This window comes from Pholcus phalangioides, unplaced genomic scaffold (assembly GCF_987345545.1).
Source record: "Pholcus phalangioides strain wild (caught in Gottingen) unplaced genomic scaffold, Ppha-v1.0 ptg000007l_1, whole genome shotgun sequence".
Taxonomy (NCBI): domain Eukaryota; kingdom Metazoa; phylum Arthropoda; class Arachnida; order Araneae; family Pholcidae; genus Pholcus; species Pholcus phalangioides.
In genome coordinates, this window is record NW_028301600.1 from 11081805 (window position 1) to 11102218 (window position 20414).

The following is a 20414-nucleotide window of genomic DNA, read 5'->3' on the forward strand; positions in this document are numbered from 1 at the left end:
CTGAGTAGTAGGATTTTAATTTTCAATTGGCAGGTGCTAATGAAGTCGTCCAAGATTCGGTAAAACACCAGGTGCAGTGGCAATTATCAGATAGTGAAACTGATACTATAGTCATTGCTTCTTGGAATAGAAACAAAAAAGTTCAGATTTGTTTGTATTGCTATTTTTAATGTTTGAATTTAGGCTGCATGCTATATTCTAGAAAAGATCAGTGAACCACGCAATAAAGAAAAGGCTGACTGAAAGTTAGCTAGGAATTTTGAGAAAAGAAATTTTTCAAATGACATCTGAATGAAACTTTGAATTATTTAACACATGAGGGAAAAAATCAAATTAAGCAAGTAATTTCGACATTATAATGAATGAGAAACTCAAGGGGAGTTCCCAATATTTTAATTATCCCAAAATTTGAATTAACCAAGTTTGCCTGTATTATAAATTTCTTTATTATTTTAATGACAGAAAGCACATCGATAACCAGAAAAAGGACAAGGTAATTGGGGAATTTAGGGAATAGCAAACGAACACAATTTCACATGGTAAAACTATGGTCGTAAACGTACGTTGCATAGTAGAGGGCTATGTGTCCATAATTTCTGGTCATATGCAATGTTGTCTAAATACTGCAGCCGTTCGTCTTTCCACTTGGTGATTTCATAGAAGTAATGTAGTAGATGTAATAGTACTAGTAGATGTAATAATGTAGTAGAAGTAATGAAGTAGATTATGAATTTTTGAATTTGCTGAAATGCATGTACCATAGCCCTAAAGTGCAGCATTGGAAGCTATCAGAGAGCTGCAAGGTTGTATAAAGAATGTTACCAGGGTGTGTACCATCATAGAAAAGTAACAAAGTCCCGGAAAAGTCATAAAATTTGGGCGAAGGTCACAGATTTTTTTTATGTCTTAAAAAAGTTTTTTTTTTCTAAATCACTATTTTTCCAGGGCATTCAATATTTTTTCTTTCTCAGTTTCTTTTCTCCAACTTTTTTTTGCAGGGATGGGGATGGGTAAACGAAAAAGAATCAGAAGAAAGACATTATCTATCAATGTCTATATTGGGGAGGAGGATGGGTATCATTATGTGTAGGTGGGGGGGGGGGGGGCTAATAGCAGGTAAAAACAATGATGATAATTGTCCTAAGCCTCAAGGCTATAGCAATGTCAGCTCACCCGCACCCTGCTGGGGGCGGGGGCATGAGAAAGGCCACTAATTTTTTTTCCGCGAAGGAAGAAAGTTGTGGTTTTTGCAATCATATCAGCCTTTTTTGTCACACGGATCTTTACAGACTAGTTATAGCGAACGACAAAATCGTGCAGTGTGCATGCGACAGAACAAGAGAGTACGAGAATACAAATCCTGAACTAGAATAGGGTCTGTGATCCAATTGGCGAATCATTCACCATTAATTGTTTTGCAAGGTAAAATATGTGTCGCAATAGGGCTGTTACTAAGATTTTTGCCGCCCTCAAAATTCTAAAATTCGATAATTTTATGATAGTATTCTCTTTGCTCCCACCTAAAATGGCTGCCCCATAAATTTCATCTCCCAGGGCAGTTGCCCCACCTCGCCCCAAAGTTCCAACCCTGGCAAGCTTGAGGTATTGATTTGTGTGCCTAGTGATTCTTTAAGATGAGAAAATCTGCCAAACTACAGTAAAACCTCGTTAAGTCATCACTCTGGTTAAGTCGTAATTTTTCTTCAGGCTCTTCCACCTCTCATAGAAAACAATGTTATTAAACCCTTGTTTACCCGTCGCTAATTTCGGTTAACTCGCCACTATGAAAAAATTTGAGAAAGTGGAACAGACTATTTTTTTATGGCTCCCATTGAAAAAAGAGCTTGTTAACAGCATTTCCATATGCTTTTAAAAGTCACCATAAAATCCTATATACCCAAACGGAACAGTTTAAGTAACGAAAGTTACGCTGGAGAAGTTCATTTGCCTTATAAGGTTTTTGGAATGTTGGGGACTGTTCAAGCTAGATCTCATTTCTGCAGGGGCTCTACTGGAGAAACTATGAGACACCCAGGCTCTGTCCAGCGCCATCTTTAGCTATAAAGTGTTGCTCTATCGCAAGAAGCAACATAAGCACTTCGGGCCCCCCCCCAGGGGGGAGGACCAGGGCATCTCCGGCAAAACCAAAATTTATTGATACGTCAAAAATTACACATAGTGCAAGGAAATCAAAAATTATGTAAATCCAGGGGTGGGAACTCTGTGGCAATTGCGCCGCACTGCACCAAAACTGATATCTTGCGCCATCCTGCTCCAATAGCGTATTTTCACATTTTTCTGCTCCAAATAGCGAATTTTGCTTCAATATGCCCGGAATTTAGGAAAGGGCGCCAAAAAATTTTTGTTCCTGCTAGCCACGAAACGTTTCTTTACGAGAAGAGTGTGTTTTATTCCACTATACTTAAACTATCGCCTTAAACTATCGGCCCCTGATCGGACTTTCCATCGCAAAACCCCGATATTGTCCGTGATCATGGAACTGAAGATGGTTTGCAATGCCTTTCATCTTTAAAGTGCAAATTCGAGTGTTTCCGTTTTAAAAAAGAAGTCGTCACTGGAAACAGCAGAAATTACTGTAGTCAATTGTGATTGTATTGAATCCCGATGTTTCGTGTAAAAATTTTTCATTCCGGGAGTAAAAAGCGCATGTCCGCCGAATTACGAATGTTAGTTTAGAAACTTTGCCGAATAACAAGCTTTAAATTGCCAATGTTGCCGAATAATGAGCGTTAAATTGCCAATGTTGCTAAATAACGAGCGTTAAATCGCCAATCTCACCAAATAGCGAGTGTCAGTTCGCCAATCTCGTCAGATGCTGAGTGATGAATCGCCAATCTCGTCAGATGCTGAGTGATGAATCGCCAATCTCGTCAGATGCTGAGTGATGAATCGCCAATCTCGTCAGATGCTGAGTGATGAATCGCCAAACATCGAGTTGATTCTTCCGAAATTCTCTCCCATTTTGCAACAATTTCTTTCCAAGTTTCTTTCTTTCCATTAAAAACTTATAAAATTGTTTTAGCTCATTTGAAGTGCTGCTGTTCAAGGCAGCAGATAGTGCCCTCAGTAAGCAAAAATCATCTTAAATAAACGGGTGCAAAAAATTTTATGACAGCCGCTCTTTCAAACAAGGTGTCAAAAGCCTAAAACACCAAAAACAAAAATCAAGCTGACGAAAAGATGTTTGATAACAAAAGACAGTGCAGTTTTATTTTGAAAAGGGTTGAGGGTTAACAAAAATATTCTTGTTAATTTCACTGCTCCAATTTATAAATATCTGCTCCAAATCCCATATTTTGCTGCTCCAAAATTGCTCCAAATCCTGAATTTGCTGCTCCAAAACTGCCCCAAATCCTGAATTTGCTGCTCCAAAACTGCCCCAAATCCTGAATTTTCTGCTCCAAATCCTGAATTTTGCTGCTCCAAAGCTGCTCCAAAATGGACTTAGTCACTTCCCACCTCTGTAAATCGAAAAATCAAATTAATCAAGTCAGTGCAACGGGCATGGAATAAATAATCATAAAAAGCATGGTCTCTACTAATTTAGGGCTTAAAATTTAAACAAAATATCTTTGTTGAAAAAAATTAGACATTCTTTCCCAAGTTGAGGTCTTTTGTTTACTTTTCCCTGCCCAGGGCCCCTCCACCAAGTCAAAAGCGTTTGAGATTACTTTGTAGCTGCATCATGAACTACTGAAGAATTAAAATACTAAAATTAAATTTGATGTCTATGTAAAATTAATGTGCAAGTTGAGTTCTATTATAAAGAAAAGCTACTTGAAGCTACATGAATCTATAATCTAACAGTTGCTCTGTCAGTCTAAATTAAAAATTGCTAGTATAAATCAAAGTGTACAGTGCATTTTACCACAGTAATTTAAGTAATAGGAGATAAAAAAGGTAAAAAATTGCTATTATTTTTTCTTTTGCGATCTATAAATTTTATTAATATTGTTATTTTGATTCATACTTTAATAAATTTCATATTACTTTAAATTTATACTATTTTCATAACATTGCACATTGAAACTGACGGCACTCTGCTTAAGCCGTCATAATTTTTCGATAACTTGCGGTGATGACTTATAGAGGTTTTACTGTATTCTAGGAAGTCACAGATGAACCATAAATTAGGCTAGGGAATCGTGGGTAACTAAAGCTTGAGAACTACTGGAATATGGTGACAAGCTTGCGATCTAGGCTGATGATAGAGCAAATAACAAGCAGACTTCAAAACATTGGACTTCAAAATACATGAATAGACATACAGTAGAGTCTCGTTTATCCGACGTCCCACCAAAAAAAATCATCAATTGGCAACAAGAACTGTAAGTTGCGAGTGTGAGCGTAGTCTAGTTTTTGTTGCAAATAGCAGTCACAATGAATAGGACTTCAATGAAAGGGACCCAGATTTCACAGCAAGTGTTGGTTGGTTCGACTGATGGAAGAAACGCTGCGGTATCCGTTAGTCAAGTGTCTGTGGTAAAAACTATCATCGAGTTTTGATGAAATGGAAGCATTCAAGAAAATATTTCAGGAATATATTTAAACTGGAAGCCTAACAGGTGATCCGATATTTAACTGTGATGAGTCAGACATTAATTACAAAATAGTACCTAGTAAGAACCTTGCAGCCAGAACTGAAACGGCAGCTCTTCGCTACAAGTGTAGTAAGGAAAGGGTGACAATTTTAGTATGCAACAATGCTACAGCAAACCTCAAAATTGACCTTGTAATGATTGGAAAGCCCAAAAATCCTACAGCCTTTAAAACAGTTTCAAAAAATGCTCTTCCTGTAAAATACTACTGTCAAAAGTTCATGGATAGGCAGTGAAGTTTTCAGAGATTGGCTTTTTGAGGAATTCACATAATGACAGAGTCAAAGCTCTAAAAACTAAAATTAAATATATTTAGCTATAAGACGGAGCTACAGGAATCTACATAATGACACTGCAAAGATGGCGAGACTAGGCAATGAAAAAACGGCACTCGTCAAGAAAGCAGACTGGTCAAAAATTTCTTAAAATCATTACAGGACTGAAATTTTTATACTGTATTTCACTTCAGAATATTCTGTAACTAAGTTCATTTTTTCAGTTAATTTTTTGTTTTGTTGTCAAACATGATTATTAGGTTCATAATGGGCCAAATTATAGCATAGTTTGACGTTTAATAGGCTTTTTCTTAACATCTCCCTATTATTCAACATTTTCATTATCCAACATTCTGCCGGCCCGTATTTGTCGGATAAGCGAGACCCTACTTTATATGAAATCCATCCTTCGGAAGAGCTTTTGGTTGGTCGAATGTTCCCCTCCCACATCGTGCAGCAGGGCCCCCTAAGTTGAGATTCTTTGCGGGCAATGGCCAGCTTATTCACGGGCCCCTGTATAGTGAATTTATTTTGTGAAAAAATAACAATTAAGAGTTATCTAAGGCCGCCCGAGTTGGAGCCCTGTCAGCCACTACTGCGCTTCCCTGCTAGAGTGTATGAGTCATTGGCTTCAGAATCGGAAAATCGACCTGTGTGTGTCCTCACACTATGGTTTCCTTTGCTATGAGCAACATTTTCTCTAATTTCTTACCTTCACCAATATGTTTTGTCTGCTTGGTAATGCGATCAGTAAGGAAGTGGGCTTATTCGTGCACATTCTATTTAGACAGCATTTTCTTTTTATGCACATTGCTATCTAGCAGTGAGCATCAATTTTGACTGCAAACTGCCGATCTCTGCAGTCGGCGCCAATCGTTGAACCGATGAGATGAACTGTGTGTCACTCAATGATGTTCTGGGCTGTTTTGAGCCTACTATTGCTATGCGTCACAGCGCTTTGATACACAACACAGCTTTAAACGGTCAATAGTAGTTATGCATCTGCAGGACGCGTTTTCAACATGTGCGAACACCCCCTCCCCAGAGCTTGTTCCAGAAAGTTTCGTTGTAGGTGCCAAAGGAACTCTGATACAACATAAACAATGGGGGGAGTCTAGAGTTGCCAGACATCTGTATATACAACCCGCAATCAAATACTTTCAATAGTATATGCAATGCGCCTTCAGGGGAACCAAAGAACATAGTAAATTTCTCTCCAACACCAAGAGCAGCTGCCTGACAACTGCCTCCTTACTTTGGTAGGAGATATTAACTAATCTTGACACTTCTTCACCTTCTATGTTCAAGTCAGCTATTCATGTAATTGATTCTGTATCTTTATTTTATTTGGTCGTGAATTGTGAAAGTTCAACATCTACAAAAGGATGAGGGTTGTTCACATTGAGCAAGAGATTTCAAGCCTTCAATACCAGCCTCCTTTGCATGTTAACCATGATTTTCTTCTACAATCCTTTTTTTTCTTGACTTGTTAATGATCCATCTTCTTTAAGAGTGATATGGAATTTTCAACTTGTGTTCTTGCAGCTCACATGATACTCTGATGCTCTTTCCAACAGCTAGCAATACTAATGGAAGGATGTCAGAGTACTGTTGTATATTCTTTTCACATATAGGTTCAAACACCTACTTTCCAAGCACACGTTTGCTCTGGAAAAGAAAAAAATGAACTGTAAAAAGTAAATTAAGTAAAAATACTCAAGTAAAAAAAAAATTCTTAAAAGTTCAATTATATGTTAGGCAAAATAGCTCCTAACAACTAAGTATTGGTTAAGCCTAATGCTATGATCACTTTACCCCACATTGTTTAAATTACTATAAAATATGAAATATAATGTTTACAACTTACCAATGAATGAAGTAATGTTCTTGAGACACTACTGGAGTGCCCTGCACAGCCAATCTATAAAAAGTTTGAGAAACTAAAATGGTAGAGAGAAGTTATTCAGGCACTTAAAGAATGGAACCCGAGCTTGAACAATAAAAAAAACTGTTTATTTCCACTAAAATGTAGCTTGGCATAAAATTTTAAGTGAAAAGCTCTGCTGCTTGCAAGTGAAAGTTAAAACAGAAATTTGATAGCAATATCAATTGAAATTCTGAAGTTATGCCATTTTATGTTCAGTATGACCATTTTACCCCACCTGACCCTATGTCAATTAGGTCTTGCAATGATAACTCTGTTCCATTGCAAAAATGAACAGTATCCCACTTTTTATGAAATTGTGCAGCATAATGATTTTAGTCTTGTCTCATTTTCCTAACAATTTTTTTAACAAACAAGTTGACAATACACAGGTAAATGTCAGAACATTTTTGAACAAAAAATTGAAAAGCTTGCTTATCATTGAGGAACATGCTTCTGTTTATCTGAAGCTTTTGACTGTCATGTTAGCAGATTTTAATACATAATGTCTGTCCACGCCTGCCATGGTAAGTGTCTGTATACATATGAATACACCTAATCTGTAACAGTAAGTATCTGTAGATGTGAATCCATCTTTACTACTAAATTCCTTATTTCAGATACTGACACACTTGTGTCTAAAAGTTGAGCATAACCGTGGTAAAAAAATACGTAATCAGAAATTGATTGAGATATATTGTACATACATGAATAAAATAAGCTGTATAAATAATTTAAGGTCACAACAAACAAGAAGTACAGTTCTTTTATTTTGCAAAGAAGTGCAGTTGATTCATAAGCTCCTGACACTGGGCTTCTATCATTGTTAATTATATTACGTAGTTGTATAAAAAATGAGAATCATCCATACAGAAACAAATATGCCTTTCTGCACAAGAGGGATGCTAACAGGACTGAGTGCTGGGCAATGCTGTCTTAACATATGGACAGAATGGGAGACTCATAATACAAGAACTGCTGCTATAATTTTTGAATTTGAAAACAGTGGAACTCTGTTATAATGGCACCTCAACGATGATGGCAATAATTTGTAGTCTGGGCTGATTTCCATTGAGAATAATGTCAATAAACCTAGTTTATAATGGAGATGAAAACACAATGACCTTAGATATCAACCACTTCAGGGTCAATCAATGACCTCAACAAAAGTTTTTGACATTTTCTCAAGAAATTCTTAGAATTAAAGCTGATCATATTCAAGGAAAGTTTGCCTATTATTCTATTGATAGGCCTACCTATTGATGATTTTTTTTACATGTTTGGCATTTTGACTTGCTTGTTGATATAACATATATATGAGACATTCCTGTATTTTCTCTCAACTATGCCACCCTTGTAACTTTCTTCATAGAAATGTCCTGTTTGATTATTTGTTACTTGTTCTTCACACATCACTACAGTATTGACTTTGGTATATTCAACTGATTAGCAATGGCCCTGATGCTCGATTGACAATAAATCACCGGTAATTCATGCCAGGTGCTTGGGTAATAAGAAAGATTTTTTAGAAATTGATGGTTGAGGAGAGCCTGGATCTTATAGCCATTACTGAATCTTGGGCAAACGATGGGGATGAATCTTACACATCTCAGGATACGATACTTTTTTGAGAAATAGATCTGATAGGAAAGGGGGTCAAGAGTGTTGATATACGTGAAATCATGTTTGAAGGCTAGAAGTATAACGTGAAGAGAAGTGATATTGAAACTATATATGGGTTGAGCTTGAAAACAAAAGACATCATACACTCTTATTGTTGGGGTTTGTTACAATCCACCGAATAGGGATCCAAACTACATCGCCAAATTTCATGATGAAATTTCCTACATGTGTAAGCGTAAGAGGGTTATCATTTTTTGAATATGTTTACATTGGATGAACGTAGGATGAGGAGATATGATAGAAGTGTTTAAAATTTTAAATGGGATGGATAGGATGGACCATGAACTTTTAGTACACCGCCAATCGACTGCTTTTACAAGGGGACACCAGTATCGATTGGTGAGGGACAATGCAAGGTTATGGTGTCGCAGGGAATTTTTCTGTAATAGGGTTGTTAATAAATGGAATAGCTTACCCCCGGAGGTAGTAAATTGTAATACAATTGACACGTTTAAAAAGACATACGATAAACATGTTGGGGTAAATCGAGAAGCTATCCATACTTAGAATAAGATAACCATAAGTATTCTTTATGGACATTGTATAATATTTTATCACGTGTATATATTGTTTATAATTTTTATTAATTGCATTTTTAATTGGGTTGCTGTATTTTTGAAATATATGACATCCATATTTTTATGAACATCTTTTTCTCAGCCACCTCGTTGGGCATTTTGCCTGTTGTGGCATTGTATTTGTATTTGCTGTGGTTACTGCCTCAGCCCACAAAAATAATGGTAGTTTCTTGCTATAAGCATTGATCAAGCACTTTCCATTATAGTTCTCATATTTCTCTTGGCTCTCCCATTTTGTGGTGTATTTGTATTTGTTTCTTCAAAAAGTCTTTCTTCTTTGAAGTGTGAATTCAAGCTGTGTTTTTTCTTTCTATAAATCTCACCACACTGAGTAACAAACCTTAAAACATTTAAATTGCACTCATTATAACGTTTGTATTCATATTCATGTTTAGAAGGTAGATGGCAGCACCTGAACAGCACATGCACATAAATGTACAGTTAGGTCCCACAATAATTGTTTTAGATACAGCCACCTTTTTCAGGTAAAACGACATTAAACTTGACGTATAGTTCAGGACTGTGTACTGTTAGTATTTCTTCCTTGATTTTTTCATCTACACCACCTGTATATTCGTTGACATCCATTGTCTTATGTCGATCTGCTATGTCCATTTCTTTCACACATGGTGCATTGAGCCTAGAACTGTCCTTTGAATATTTGCAATAAATTTAAATAAGTTGCACTCGTGCTCCAGTGCATTAGAACTGTGAACTTGGTGAAAACTTGAAATCTAAATCGAAAATTATATTATTAATCTTTTGTTTGTGATCCACATTTTGCACATTGTTTAAATGTTAAAATACATCATTCTTCTGAATGTGCATATGTTACTGCATCCACAATGCAAAATTGGTTTCCAGATAAGGAAAGTGTGTGTATGAGAGAGTTTCTGTGTGGAAAAACATCTTTTTAATCATCTTCCTTAATCAAAGTTTATTATTTTATAGAATCTTATGCACATTTCTTGTTATTAAAGTTGTTTCATATCAGGTAAATCAAGGGGTTGAATATTGTTATATTTTAATTTCAGGCAAGAAACGTTGAAAAAGTTGTTCCAAAGAGCAAGACCTCTGTGACAATGTAAGCAGTTTAGTAAATATCTTGTATTTAATTGCGGTTGCATCTTGTTTTAATCAACTTTTATGATAATTGCTTTGATTCAACCATAATGTCTGGAATGATAATATGCAATGCCAATATCTTGAATGATGGTGAAATAAAGACCTCTAAAAATCAAATAAGAGAACACTTTGCAGCCCTATTCCTCAGGGCTTTAAAAACATCTGTCACTGTAGGTTTTTGTTGATAGGAAGTGTCCATTATTGAAGGTTCCACTGTATCAATAAGGAATTTTATTGTAACTAATTGTTGTGTGCGTGTATTATTTACCCTATTTTCAAAATGGTTAAAACTTCTATGGATACATCAAAACCTTCAAAACATAAAATCTCTATGGACTGATTTTAGCACTTCCAGTTTTTCGATAGTAAATGACAAAATTATGAAAATAAAATTAATTTACCACTTAAAATATATTGACCCCCTTTGCTGAGAATTGATACTGGTTTCAAACAGGAACACACTGAAACAGCAATCACTATAAAGTGAGTGAATGCAGTTGAACCCCATTTTAATACCATCTATTTAACAGGATTTTGGCGTTATAATAAGTTAAACATTGTGTTGAATCACGGTTGAACCTGTGTAAACTCGATTTATGGAAGGCTTCACTGATATTTCCAGAATTTAAGCAATGCTAGTGTGACATCCGTGGCTCTATAACAGGGTATGAGGGTTGAAGCTATGGTTGAATTTTTTTCACAAAATGCGAAATAAAATCTTAGAATGTGTAAGAATTAGTAGCCACTTTCGTCGAAAAGTATACAGGAGGTTAGAAATGAGTAGACATCTATCCATCAATCATTAGCATTTTGCTAAAGTTTTTTGCCAAAGGAATTTTTTATCTAGTTAAAACCCTGCAGGGTATGACTATAGGATTCAGACCTGCATTGATCTAAAAAGAGCTTTTGATGATGCTGATGTGACCCTGTTGATATTTTTTCTTGGTCTTCAGAGTATCATTACATCTAGGTTTCATTTTAATATAATTATTGAGTCCCTAAATTATCAGAAGTGTTTTTTTTTTAAATAACTTATATCTATATTTATATTTCAGGTGACTTGAAGATCATCATTTGATGGAACTTGCATCATATTTCCTTCATACACATCATTATATAAATTCATTATTGTAATTCATCATCATTCTATTACACTATAAATATATATTGACTTATTGAATCATCTGGTCACAGGCACATTCTTTGAAATATTAAATTCTTACGCATGTGTGGTGATCTTTTACTCTTTTTTGTTAAAAAGAATATTTTTATATATATCATTATGTGTAATCTATTTCTTATATTCATACATAAAAGAGATAAATTATTAAGCTGGTAACAGATAGCCAATGATGAAGACAAGGATAGCTTTGAATTTTTTTCAGTGCTCCATTGCTATTCTAAAGTTGCCAACTGCTATAGATTGTCCATAGTTTCTGCGGATGGCTGCAGTAAACTACAGAGACTACGAAGACACTCTCAATACTACAGAAATAGGTTTAAAAAAAATTGGGTCTGAGTTTCTTGCGCCGTTTCACGTTTTTTATTATTCTTTTTAAAATTGCATCAATCTTTACTATAATGATGAATTCTGCACATGAGAGAGTTCGAGAGAGGACAAACTTTGAGCCTATCTGTTTTGTCTGTGTGCGGAAGGCAATCTGTAAAGCAGCAATCCAACAACACCTATAGCAAAAAGCCTCAGTGTGAAGTTTTGACGTCACCAAAGTTCATTTCACCTGCAGCCATTGGATATAGCATGCCAATATATGTAAAATATTTACCTTTTTTTTGCAGTATATTCAATGACTATAGGTGAAATATACAATTTCAGTGACGTCATGAACTTTACGCAGAGGCTTTCTGCTATAGACAGTGTTGCCTAAACCCACTGCTCTGCTCGATGCCCAAACTTGCAAAAACCAGTTCTCAGTCAAAACCGCACCACGATGTGTGCTAAAAACAGATTTTTGAGTGGTTCAAGGTGGTCGAGTGGACAGGTTTTTGTGACGGGTCTGTACCCAGCTTCATTTGTATAGTGCATGGTCAAGCTTGCGGAACTTGGGCAGGAAAGAATGTTTCGTTGTAGGTGCAATATGAGCTCTGATAAGAAGATGGGGGTCCGGTCTACGTTTGCTAGATATCCGTATATGCGGACCACAAGAGCGTTTGCAGGTCAGGATTGCATTGAATATTCATGAATTATTAAGGGACTCTGCGACCTTGTAAAGTTGCTTCGGGAGGTGGGGATGGGGCTGATGTGGCCTTAGTTCTAGTTCCAATGGTGGTTCTTCTATGTCCCAGTGCCAACGAGGTGCTGTATTTTAATGAACTATCAATTGAAATTTTTTAAAAAAATTAAATTTTTGAGTGATCATTTTTTACTGTATTATGCTGACCTAGAGGGCTATCCCCTCCCCATAGCAAAGCTTAACATTCATCATTACATTAATCACTGACAAGCTTTAACACTAGAATGGCCACACACACACAAGAGCAGTCATTTTGACTGCTATCTGTAAATTGTATATGCTTTCTCCTTGTGATTGGCATTTACATACTTTTGCTTTTATGTTTATTTCCTATCATTCCCTGAGGGCACACACAACATAAAATATATTCATGAGTAACATACCAATAAGAAAAAATAAATAAAGTAATGCTATTTTTTGTCTCATATTACTGGGCAATCTAAAGAGTATTGACAGGGACAGTATGTATCCACAATCAAAGCCCTATCTTATTGAGCTATAGCCTCTGATATGAAAGTTAAGGAAACTTTTTTTCTGATCGTATACTTGGCAAGCTTAGTTTTTGTTTTGGTTTGACATTTCATAACTCTTCATACCAACATCTGCTTTTAAAGCTTCCTAGGAAATTGTTTATTCACAGTGTATAAATGGCTCTTAGAAAAAGTATGTATTAGAACAAAATTGTCTAATTTTATCAGTGCTGAATATTTTGGACTATAAATCTTAGGAGACTTACGATGCAAACTCTGATCATGATGATGATCATGAAGATCATGATTTTCTGCTATATCTACCCGAAAGAAAAATAGTGATTCTGGAAGTGATGGCTTGAATCAGATAATACTGACAAAAAAGAAAGAAAGATGTATTTTTTTAAAAATTGTATATTTTTCATAAGTTAATTTGTAGTATGAAACTTTAATGGTGGCCTAGTTTTTCCTCGATAGTGGAAATTTACAGTGGCATAATACTATATGTTATCCATAGCGTGCGCGAAAAATTAAATAAGGTGAATAAAAAAGACAGTGGATAATATAAAATGTATACATTATCAAAATGGAGCAATGTAGGATGTGAAGTAAATGCAATGTTTATCTTTGTTCATGGTAAATCTTTTCCCCAGTTGCCCTCTAATTTTTCATATTTGTAGTTGGAAAGTCATTTTATAGACACCCTGTATGCTTAAGAAAACACAAATTTCTCCAAAATGAACAAATTAAACATGTGGGATAATGCTTGTTATTTTTTATTGTAAAAATTCAGTGTGATTAAATATTTTGCACTAAAAAGAAGCAGCAGTCAAAATGACCGCCAGTGGCTCGTCTAGGTATATCATATACAAATACAATGCCACAACTGGCAAAATTCCCAATGAGGTGGCTGAGAAAAACATGCCCATAATAAAGTATGGATGTCATATATTTCAAAAATACAGCAACCCAATTAAAAGTGGAATTACAAACAATATATATACATGATAAAATACACAATGCCCATAAAGAATACTTACGGTTGTCTTATTCTAAGTATGTATAGCTTCTCGATTTACCCCAACATCATATTTCATATATATCATATTTCTTTTTAAACGTGTCGATTGTATTACAATTTACTACCTCCGGGGGTAAGCTATTCCATTTATTAACAACATTATTAGAGAAAAATTCCCTGCAGCACCATAACCTAAAATTGTCTCTTATCTATTGATACTAGTGTCCCCTTGTAAAAGCAGTCGATTGACTGTGGACTAATAATTCATGGTCCATCCTGTTGAAAATTTTAACACTTCGATCATATCTTTTTGACACCTGCGTTCATCCAATGTAAACATATTTAAAAAAATAAAGTCTTTCATCATAACTCAAGCCCCGTGTGCCAATAAGGACACACATAGCTCTTCTCTGCACCCCTTCAACCAAGTCTGTTTCTCTGTAGGCAGTCTCCAAAATCTTACAGCATACTCCAGTCCAGGACGAACTAACCCTTGGAAAAGTGGAAGAATGACTTTAGGAGAATGCGAAGAGACCTTTTTGTAAATGAAATTGAGCATTCTATTTGCTTTTTTGATGACTGCTGCACAATGTTCAGGAAACCTAAGCCGCTTGTCAATGAGAATTCCCAAATCCGTGACCTTAGTTGCATCCGGGATAGTGACACCATTCAATTCGTACGAGAACCGTGCACTGTTTGAACCAAAATGAGCAACTATGTACTTGTCAATGCTAAACATCATGCTTCATTCATTTGCCCATGCTGTAATCCTGTTGTAAGTTGTTCTGGAGCAACTCCCTATCGCTTTGATTCCCAATTACCCCTATTAGCCTCACATCATCTGCAAACTTGCTAGCAATCCCATCGATACTCTGATCGAGTTTATCGATAAAAAAATAAAATATGGGGCCAAGAGAGGACACTTCCTTTAGGAACTCCACTTGTGACACCTGTCCAACTAGAGAATTCCCTGTTCATCATAACTCGTGTTTTATCTCTTAACCATGACTCTATCCAGTTCAGCAAGTTGCCCCCAATCCCAATCTCATGTAAATGCTTCATGCATTTACCATTTTCGACCCAATCAAATGTCTTCTGGAAATCAAGGTAAACAACACCTACATTATTGCCCTCACCCAAAGCCTTAGTCACGTGATCATAGAAGCAAAGGGTGTTAGTCACACGTTACTTCCCCTTCTTGAATCCATGCCGATTATCCGACAATACATTATTCTCGTCTATCCACTTCACGAACTGCCTTTTGATAATAATTTCAAAATTTTCAAGAGGGAGCTCGTCAAACTCACTGGACGATAATTTGACAGCTTCTCTACTACCCTTTTTAAATATTGGAACAACATTAGCAAGCTTCCAATCCCTTGGTACGATATCCTCAGCAACACTACTTCTGTAGATCTGCGACTGGCCCCAACAATTCATTAGCACATTCAGAATGGGATTGATATCATCTGGTCCTGGTGCTTTTTGCTTGCAAATACATTTTTCAGAAGATTTAGGACCTCCACATCTTCCACTTGAATATCGTTGAGGATTTTATTACCCCCATGCAACACCCATACATTGAATATCATTATCTCCATTAAAAACCTACGTAAAAAAAGGCATTGAAAGCACTACACATGTCTACATTGCTCTCTACCCTAGACCGTTCTATCGAGAGGGGGCCAACTGTCCCCTTACATCTATTATTGACATATCTAAAAAATGATTTTAGGTCAGAGCCAATGTTATTTGCCAACCTAGATTCAACTTCCTTTTTACTATCCCTTATTGCTTTCTTCTATCAGTAAACAATGATAGGTCACCTCATTCCCTATTATACTCTCCGAATGCTCTTTTCTTTTCAAGATAAAGGTTACGCATGCTATCCATTATCCATAGGGGTGCGATGTACAAACATGCTTTTTTCAAACAAAGGTTATGACGTCATGCAAAACAGGACAGCTTCATACTAAATTCTTCCCGTTGACTTACCACCCCGACTGATTCCAACTGGTCTTTGAAAACTACTGCTAACCTCTCTCTCAAAACACCAAAGTGAGTTCTGCAAAAACAAGGAACCAGTATTTTGTTATCAACCTTAGCCAAAGAATAGTTACAGTGAAAATTGATGACACGATGTGATCACCGGAAGAAAACTCGTCCCCCAGTGAAACATGTTCAACAAGATTCTTGGAACTGGTAAGAAATAAATTCAAAATATCAGTAGTGGTAATAGTGGCAATAGTGGCTTCTGATGCATGCATAAAATTATTGAGCACAAACTTAAGAAAGTGTCTTTCATATTGATCTCTAGCTGAAAGGTTCTCCCAATCGATACCTGGGTAATTGAAATCTCTTAGTATGACAACCCTCTTATGCTTACACATGTAGGAAATTTCATCATGAAATTTGGCAATGTAGTTTGGATACCTATATGGTGGATTATAACAAACCCGGACAATAAGTTTATGATGTCTTTTGTTTTCAAAGCTCAACCCATATAGTTTGAATATCACTTCTCTGCACATTACACTCTCTAGCCTTCAAACATGATTTCAAGTATATCAATACTCCACCTCCTTTCCTATCAGATCTATTTCTCAAAAAAGTATCATATCCTGAGATGTGTAAGAAAGATTCATCCCCATCATTTGCCAAAGATTTTGTAATGGCTATAAGATCCAGGCTCTCCACAACTATCATAGTTTCTAAAAAATCTTTATGTCCCAAGCTCTTGGCGTGGCCCCCCTTCTACCCCTTGGCAGTACTGGAATCACTGTCACATCTGAACCACCTCCCTAGCGGATAATAGTAAATCCCGGTATTCTGACAAGAGACTCACTAATATTCACTCCTACCTGATTCGTTCCCACCCACAGAATTACCCTGAAGGGCAACTTTCGACATGAAAAACACCTCGAACGTTGCTAATCTTCCCCCCAAGAAGACAACAGCGCTCAAAACTACGAAAATCCCTACACATTCTGTTCCCTAGTTCCCTAACCATAGAATCGCTGATGATTAAACCCCTATCACTATCCCCCTCTACCTCATCCACGACCACCCATTCACCCTCTAAACTGTTGTTGTTTGTGGAGATTGCTTCTTCATCAACAGGTGGCTCGACGACAAGTGGCTCTGTTATAACTGGGCCCTCTAGAACCCTAACTTTTTCCCATAATGCTTCGACCTAGAGTTCCAACCTTGCCTTATCCAAACATTCCTTACACTTGAAACTATCAGCCACTATCCCCCTAGATCAGGGAAACCTCCCAACGAAAGTCCTCCAATGTCGCAAGCTCTACACAACACTAGTCGAGGTTGAGACATACTAACACTATTGCTAAAACTTGATAATATTTAAAACATAGGAAAATGAAAAACGTTAACAGGAAATTAAAATAACGTAAAATACATTGTAATGCGAAATATATGTAAAAGATTGTATAAAAGAATTAAGTAAAATGAAATGCTCAAGACTAAATCACAAAGAAAATATATATTTATATGAAGAATACAACACACCCAAAAAAATATTAAGCTACAAAGTACTTGTACTTATTAATATTAGCTAAGTATATCTCTATTCAATAAAACAATAGGGCTCAAATTGAGGAAAAAAAATTACTGAGAGTACCCTCGAAAGAGTATACACTGTTTGTGTGCTAACACTAATGTTCAAAAAATTCAGAAATTTATATCAAAGAAGTGGGAAAAACACAAACCTGGCGAAAGTACAATGAAGAAATGAGAGTGAGAATAGAATTTAAGTCAATTGAAAATACACAATGAAAATGATAAAAATTGAGAGAAAGAAATAAAAACCGCTTATCTCGCAAATCAAACAATATACTAATATACAGCACTAAAAATCCGGTGACAAAATCAAACTAAAGAGTAAATTAAACAATCTAGAAAAATAAAGAAAACACAGTAGAGTATGACCCAAAAATGAAACACGGTAAATAAAATTCATGAGAACGAAGAAAAATGGAAAGAGACACAAAATGGTGCACTGACATGACAGATGAGTATAGTCCGGCCCTTCTAGTGTTAAGCCAATGATGGCATGTCTGCTATTCTAAAAAGCATTAGTGTTTTTCTCTATAGCATGTTTTCGAGTATTTTTTTTAACCTTACTTTTTTGGAATTTAGGTCTGCCCCAAAGCAGAATGTTTTGCATTTTTCTGCAACAAGCCCTCAGCTCACTCGAAATGTTCTGCAGTAAAAATACCCATAATAGTGTTTTTTACACTTTTCTTGAAATTCTTTTAGATCGTTGTGCAGTAGCATTGATTGTTTTGCGACGTACATTGCATATTGCGGCATATTCTGCTTTGGGGATGGTCTGTATCTTCATGGTAACATTTATACAAATAAATGCATTTTCAATTTAATTTGGAACTTTTAAGGATATTCATTTACTGTTTTTCCTAAAAAATCACAAATATATTTTACATATGTGTAACAAAAAATAGTTTCACCGAGTGAATAATTTATTTCCTTTTTCCAAGTTTGTGCCTTTTTTAAAAAATAAAATACAAATACCAGTGATTTAATTTATTGTTTATTTATTCTAACATTCTTTCAGTTTTCCAAAGCTTGATTGCCATAGTGTTAGAATATATTGTATTTCTTTGATTTGATATGTAATGTATGGATCATGCTGATAAGCATTCACATGTCTCACAGGAATGTGTCTGCGAAGGAAGTCGCTACTTTCCTCATATTGGAAATTTGTCAATTGTTTCTTTGGGTATTGGTGTTTTGCATACAGCAACAACAGTCAAGCACTGTTGTATTTTAAAGCTCTTTGCCATTCATGTTTATGCTTTGGAATTCTAAGAAGAAAAATTTTGTTTATGCTTGTGAAGTTCTCTGTCTTCTCAGATCCATATTATTTTCATGTTGATTTATGCATGAAATTGATCTGTTTTGCATTGCTTTATGAACATCACAAACTACTATAGCCTTAACTATATTAGAGAAAATACTAATGAAAACACAGTTGAATCCCCTGCTCTATAACATACTTCAAGGGATTAAATGTTCGGCTTATTTTGAACTAATAAAGTATTGCAGAAGAATTTTGAAAAATAACCAGCGTAGTCACACCTACCAGACACAAGATGTAATCAAACCCAAAAGATGAATAGGTATAAAGAATAAAATATTAGTTTAATTACAATTTTAGTTTTGTATAGTGAAAAAGTCTGAGATGGACATTATAAGATAGAAACCTGTCTTGAACAGAATCAAAAGCTAGTCCAGTCGATGATTAGTGCTTTGATGTGAAATTTTATAAAATAGGAAATTATTTTGGTTCCTTGATGTTCCCTTTCATACAGGTTTCACTGTATATTAATTTTTTTCTTTTTTTGTTCTAATTGTTATACAGTGAAACCTGTCTAAGATGGACTCTGTATCAGACGAAAACCTGTCTTAAATGGAATGAAAATACAATCTGTTCAATGATTAGTGCTTTGATTAGCATCTTTATAAAACGGAAATATATCTAAAACAGAATATTATTTCAGTCTTGGCATTCCGTTTCGTACAGATTTCACTGTAGTTTTAGTATTAATTTTAAATATTTTAACATATTCCTGTTTTATAATAAAGCTGTAACCCTTTAGGTAAGATCTTGGGTACCATTTCACCCTGAAATGTTAGAACACCCAATGTTGCTGGTGGAATTTATGTGGTTAAAGCTACCATTAATTCACCAGTTTTTCCCTAACAAGATCCTTCCTAAAAAATTCTAAGGTACAATATTGTGATGGCTTTACATCATGAAAGCTTGCGTCCATCCCTAGCAGGCAATACAATAGTTGTTGGCTGAAGTTGGTTTGATTTTCCAATTTCAAGGCTCATGGAAGCATGCCAGCTTCCACTCAGTTTCTTCACAGAGAACAGGCACACTCTTAAGCACTATAATAATGTAACATAAATAAATTTGATACTATAGTTGGTTTGTGGCTAACTTTGCAGTGAATGGGGAAGTTATGAGGGAGCTGCATCACTCGTTTCTATGGCGATGAAAGCCTCTTAAAAATGTATCAATGAGTGGCCTCAGTAAGGTATGCTCGATTCGATTCGTGCCAACCTCATTGTACAAAAATTATTTTTTGTGTGTAACGTAATGCAATGTAAAAAAATCTCATAATAATTGTAATAAGTATGATGATGGAAAAAAGTGTCGATACTTTCAGAAATTTAAGTGTTATTTTTTAAATCAAAAATGGTTGTCCCCTAGGAAATAAACAAACTAGAAAAGTTAAAAGTACATTGAAAAATAGAAAAAAAAGATTATCTTATATTTATAGTAGGAACTTACTTTTCATTGACTTCAAATTGATGTGCAGTAAGTAACACTAAAAGTTTATAGTATTTTTTAACATCATCTCCCTACCCTCGGCTGAATCTTGGGTATTGTCCCAAATGGTAAATACAATCACTATCTG

The 20414-nt window shown here is 35.5% G+C and overlaps 1 protein-coding gene across 3 annotated transcripts in view; it reads left to right on the forward strand.

Annotated features, from left to right (window-relative positions):
• LOC149084911 (uncharacterized) overlaps nucleotides 1–11432 on the forward strand; it is a 78553-nt gene extending 67121 nt beyond the window's left edge. For all 3 annotated transcript variants that reach the window (XM_089232646.1, XM_089232647.1, XM_089232648.1), the window contains exons 7-8: nucleotides 10114–10163; nucleotides 11260–11432. In XM_089232646.1, the coding sequence (XP_089088772.1) occupies nucleotides 10114–10127 (14 nt within the window). In that variant the 3' untranslated portion in view covers nucleotides 10128–10163; nucleotides 11260–11432. The remainder of the gene's footprint in view (nucleotides 1–10113; nucleotides 10164–11259) is intronic.
• The last annotated feature ends 8982 nt before the right edge of the window (nucleotides 11433–20414 follow it).